This window comes from Rhinopithecus bieti, unplaced genomic scaffold, assembly GCF_001698545.2.
Source record: "Rhinopithecus bieti isolate Rb0 unplaced genomic scaffold, ASM169854v2 scaffold_28524, whole genome shotgun sequence".
Taxonomy (NCBI): domain Eukaryota; kingdom Metazoa; phylum Chordata; class Mammalia; order Primates; family Cercopithecidae; genus Rhinopithecus; species Rhinopithecus bieti.
In genome coordinates this window covers 285,958-291,395 of record NW_016812504.1, presented here as the reverse complement: position 1 = coordinate 291,395, position 5,438 = coordinate 285,958, and the positions used below count along the sequence as shown (strand labels likewise).

General features: G+C 36.1%; 2 protein-coding genes across 2 annotated transcripts; one reads left to right on the top strand and one right to left on the bottom strand.

Moving 5' to 3' along the window:
- Nucleotides 1-2,170: 2,170 nt before the first annotated feature.
- Nucleotides 2,171-2,452, bottom strand: KRTAP22-2 (keratin associated protein 22-2). Its single transcript, XM_017896411.1, has one exon. The coding sequence runs from the start codon at nt 2,432-2,434 to the stop codon at nt 2,258-2,260; it is 177 nt and encodes a 58-aa protein (XP_017751900.1). The 5' UTR covers nt 2,435-2,452; the 3' UTR covers nt 2,171-2,257.
- Nucleotides 2,453-4,553: 2,101 nt separating this feature from the next.
- On the top strand, nt 4,554-5,163 carry LOC108545001 (keratin-associated protein 6-3-like). The gene has a single exon (XM_017896412.1). It carries the CDS (start codon nt 4,575-4,577, stop codon nt 4,890-4,892), a length of 318 nt encoding a protein of 105 aa, XP_017751901.1. The 5' UTR covers nt 4,554-4,574; the 3' UTR covers nt 4,893-5,163.
- The last annotated feature ends 275 nt before the right edge of the window (nt 5,164-5,438 follow it).

Here is a 5,438-nt window from a genome sequence, read left to right as displayed (position 1 = left end):
TATTTATTTTCTTATGTTTAGATATTTATTACCCCTGAAAATCATGGTTGTTACTGGAAGAAAAAAATATTTTTTCACACACACACGAACATATACATAAAAACACACACACCCACATGTATACACACTTTCTCAAAATGCTGGACAGTTCTTACATTATTTACCAAACTGTCCATCTTTTTTTCCCCTGGAATTTCTATATTAATTAATTTAATTTTCTGTCCTATGATAGTGCCATAGTTTTAAATAACTCGTTTCATTTCACTGTTTCAGTTTTTAATTCATTCCTAATATGCATATAGTAAAGGGCACTAACCTTACATATACAACTTAATGGATTTTTTTATATGTATACACCCATATAACCATTAACTAGATCAAAATACAAAACATTTCCTCCACCCAGAAGATTCCACTGTGCCCTTTCTTATCCAATACCCTCCTGCCCAGAGGTACCGCTATTCTCACTTTTATTACTGATTAGTTTGTTCTCTTTTCAACCTTCCCATAACTCTAAATAAATAACAACATAAGATGTGTATATTTAGTACCAATATGCATGTTGTATCATTTTTGATATATAATGTTTTATTTATTTTAAATCTGGTGTTCCAAACTGCCAAAATGAATGCATTGATACCCATTTGCACAATAAGTTAATAATTATGAAATACTATACAAAGTATAGTGGCCTCCATCAGTCTTGATACAAGAGCACTAACTTGTATCAAGAATTGTGTACAGGAATAAACACAAATTTTCAATCCTGCACCATTTCACCAAGAATCTTTCAGTTTTACCTTTCTAAAAGTTGATTTAATTTAGCATGACTGCAATAGAAATTAAAATGTTTAACATTTAAGTTTGTTAATCCATTAAATGGGATAATTTATGCAAATAATGAGGAGAGGCCCAACCTATATCTTAGTTGAAATGGAATCACTTCCCTCTTATTTTCTTTTTTTACCAGAGGAATGATCACCAGCTTCTCTGTCCAGTCACTGGTTGGGCAGGTCAGGTTGGAACTGCTAATGGACTGACTTTTTCACTCCAGGAAGGAAGGAATGGACAGCAATACAGTGTTTTTACTTCTGTTTGCTTTCAGAAAGCCTACACTTGGGGGTCGGGGAGATACTTCGCTCGACTCATATTGATCTACAAAGTGTGATCCCTACGTTGATCACTGGTAGTTCTGCTACATGTAAGAGTAGCAAATGAATGAATATGTACTATTAATTGCTTATATTTTATTCTCATTGCTTTATCATAATTAATGACTCATAATTCATTAATAATATTTAATAAGTGGATGGAATAAACATGATAAATTATCACAGGGAGCTTCACAGAAAATCAACTCTCATAATTAAGACCTATCACCAGAATGCATTTGGGCCAGAAATGTGGTTTTCAAGATGTTATTCTATCCAATCACCACTTTAAAAAATAGTAACAGGAATTCTGCTAGAAGATGATCAGAGTTAGAAGAACTCAAAAGAGTCATTTAGACCTATAAATGAGTAATCTTTGCTGTGGAAACACAGGATTATCAGGCATACCAATCAGCTTCATGTAGAGGATTCTCATCTACAAGAGTGAGTGAAAAGAGGTCAGAGTACCCAATGCAGGGCCGGAGTTATATCAGTACAGAAGCACATGTTTAAATGTAGACTATTAGGAGAGAGAAAATTGCAATAGAAAATAGCTTGGTGAGTAATAGTGCTACTAGTTTTGCCAATTACCTAGGTCAAACATTGAATTTTTCTAAAATGAAACTTGCATTAGATCAATATAGAGGACAGTATTCTTGAAACTGCACTTGAAAATACTTTTATGCAAACATTGTTGGAAAAACATCAGTCATGCCTTGCCTGTTTTTGTCACGTCACTAACTAAAATAGCCACAGGTAGCAATTTCACTCTCTCTTTCTATTTCTCCCTTTCTCTCTCTCTCTTTCACACACACACAGATACAAAAATGATAAAGAGAAATGAATATATGTGATAAGCAATACATATTGTGAAAGTGATTATATTTATTAAAATGCAAATTTATAAGTTTTCCTGCATGGAAATTGTTAATATTATAATGGATATAAACAAACACATAAAAGTAACAAAATATCAAAGGATTTTCCTACTAACTGGTGGGAAATTCCACCAATCCAATGCAAATATGACCTGTGGTAATCAATAATTAGATTTAGTTAAAATTGGACAGACAATAATTAATCCATAGAAAACCCTGTTGATGCAATTAGTGCATCACAAGAAAATGACTCAAAGTGATTGGCAAGTGGAATTTCTTTGTAGGAGCCAGTAGGAACCTTCTACAGGAGCTTGGAAAGTTGCAGGCATAACCAGAGTCACCATATTCAGAGCCATAGCTGCAGCCATAGTCCAGGCTACCATAATAGTTGTGGTAGTAGCACATGGTGTCAGAAGTTGGAAGTTCAATTGAGCAGACAGTAGTTTCTGAAATTTGACTCTCCTGATTTGTACAAATTACTTTATCCAACCTGAGTTATATGTGAAGCAAACCACAATCTACATTAGACTTATTCTCACAACTAATTTGCATTAAGATAAAAAAGTCTCAAGAATCTCTTAGCCATATGTCCAAGAAAATATTAATATTGCTATGTGTCAGGATGCCAACAAGTAAAATCATGAGCCTTAAGGAGATATTCTCTTAATTTTATGGCTTTTGCTTACTTAAAATCCCAATTTAAACTTGATGATTAGCTTCTGTGTGATCACATAAAGCTTATATTTTCTGCCTCTTGAAACATTTCTTTTTTCTTTTTCAATATCCTCCTCTACCTCCATAAATGCAGTCTTTAAACCACAGAGTGGCCAGGCCCAGGCCTCCATAGCAACAGCCACAGAAGGAGCCATAGCTTTCTGTGGCAACCTTAGGGAAAGTTGGCTATGTAGTGAGGAAGCCGATGAAAATATCTAGATTTACTTGCAAATATGTCTGTATGTTTTGATTAATTTATTTCTTAATCAATAGGACTAAAAATTTTCTTCCAAGTTCATACTTAGTTTATGTTCTTGCAGTAGTAAAGCTTTTCCTCTTCCATCATCCTCACTTAGGTTATATTATTAGTTGTGGTGTTCTCTTTGCATCTGAGAAGGCAATTACAAACAATTACCCACCGTGTCTCAATATTCATGTTTTCCTCTCCTGACACATAATATTCACATATTTTAACTTCTTTTTATATTGAATGAATTTGCTTATTTTAAAATATATTAATTCCAAATTTCCAAAATTATCGTAAAGATACTTTTCATCTTCTAGCAGAATTCCTGTTACTGTTTTTTAAAGTGGTGACTTGGATGGAATAACATCTTGAAAACCACATTTCTGGCCCAAATGCATTCTGGTGATAGCCTTAATTATGAGAGTTGATTTTCTACGAAGCTCCCTGTGATAATTTATCATGTTTATTCCATCCACTTATTAAATATTATTAATGAATTATGAGTCATTAATTATGATAAAGCAATGAGAATAAAATATAAACAATTAATAGTACATATTCATTCATTTGCTGCTCTTACATGTAGCAGAACTACCAGTGATCAACGTAGGGATCACACTTTGTAGATCAATATGAGACTAGCGAAGTATCGTATCAATAAGAGGCAAATAGAGCATATAGTCAGAACTGCGGAACTGCACACAGTAGTTCATAAACTTTAGTGGATATATGCCACCACCTTAACAATTAGACAAGGCATGGATTCTCAAACCAGAAAAAAAAATCACTGTGATAAATTCCTCCACTGGTTTGCATATGATCCAAAAGGATCCCAGAGTACATGAATTTATCCCCAGTTACCCCAAGCATAGAACAAAGATGGTGATTATTCAACACAGAATTTGAGTATAGAAAGTTGCATCACGTCATTCATTTGGTTATTTTTTCACTAATTCATCAAATCTTTATTAAGAATCTGCTGTGTCAGGCACTGTAATAAGAAATGCAGACTGAGCAGATGAACAAAAAAGGCAAAGTCTCCACTTTCTGGAGGTTACAACTGAGACAAAAGGGGTAGAGAGACTGAATTTAAAAATGAATTAAATAGATTCTAACAGTGAAGAATCCTGTGATAATACAACTCAATGAGTTACATTAAATTCAGTTACTGGAGGTAGACTAATTAATATAAGGTGGCCATTAAAAGTATCTCTGGGAAGTTAACATTTCAATTGAAATAGAAACTGAGTCAAATATTCTTGGCATTATTCTAAGAAAGAGAAATCAATAAGTGCAGAGGCCAGGGCCTTACTGTGAGAAGAAACCTGCTGCATTTTAAAAGTCAAAAAGTCAGTGGAGTTTGAGCATTATAGATAAATGGAGGAAAGTAGTAGGATATGAAATCAGAGAGATAAGTAAGGGCCAGAACTTCTCAGCACAATGAAAGGTCTTTAGAGATATTTTTGCAGGGCACGCTATGTTCTGATTCACTGAGGCATATAAAAGGCCCTCTGCAGGGGAAATGTCGATACTGAAGTCACCTACACTCCTTCCTACCCAAGGACAACCTCAACAACCAACACCATGTGTGGCAACTACTACAGAAACTATGATGGCGGCCTTGGCTACGGGTGCTGTGGCTACGGAGGCCTGGGCTGTGGCTATGGAGGCCTGGACTGTGGCTATGGAGGCCTGGGCTGTGGCTATGGAGGCCTGGGCTGTGGCTCTGGCTCCTTCTGTGGCTATGGCTCCTTCTGTGGCTGTGGCTATGGAGGCCTGGGCCATGGCTCTGGCTCCTTCTGTGGCTGTGGCTGTGGCTATGGCTATGACTCCTGCTCCTTCTGTGGCTGTGGCTATAGATGCGGCTCTGGCTCTGGCTCCAGCTTTGGCCACTACTATTGAGGACACCATGGGAGACTCTCACCCTCTATCCTGTGACATTGGGATTCGCCAATTCTGAAGCCCACATGCTCTGAGCCTTTCCCTTGATTGATGATATCCTGCCCTGGAAGTCTAATGTGATCTGTTGTTGACCTACCATGTTACCCAAAAATACCCTGAGTTTCCATGATGAAGTGGGATAAGGTGAAGTTCACCTGTCACTTCTCCTTTTATCAGGAGGATGGTGTCACAGTGACTCCTTTGATGACTTTCATGCTGCAGTTTGTTTCTCTGCTGACCTAATAAACACATTTAATCCACAAGAGAAAACTTGGTGTTTGTATCTATTATTTATTGTCCAAAATTTCCTTTTCTTTCATTTTTTCTTTTATCATTATTTTTTTCAACTCTTATTTTAGGTTCAAGGTTTATATGTGTGTATTTGTTACATGGGTGAATTGCATGCCACTGAGGTAATATGTGAAAGGTAGTTTTTCAATCCTTACCACCCACCACCATCCCCACTCCAACAATCCCAGTGTCTGTTGCTTTCATGTTTATATACAT

Coding starts and splice junctions, on each gene's coding strand:
- LOC108545001 (XM_017896412.1), top strand. CDS start 4,575: ATGTGTGGCAACTACTACAGAAACTATGATGGCGGCCTTGGCTACGGG.
- KRTAP22-2 (XM_017896411.1), bottom strand. CDS start 2,434: ATGTGCTACTACCACAACTATTATGGTAGCCTGGACTATGGCTGCAGC.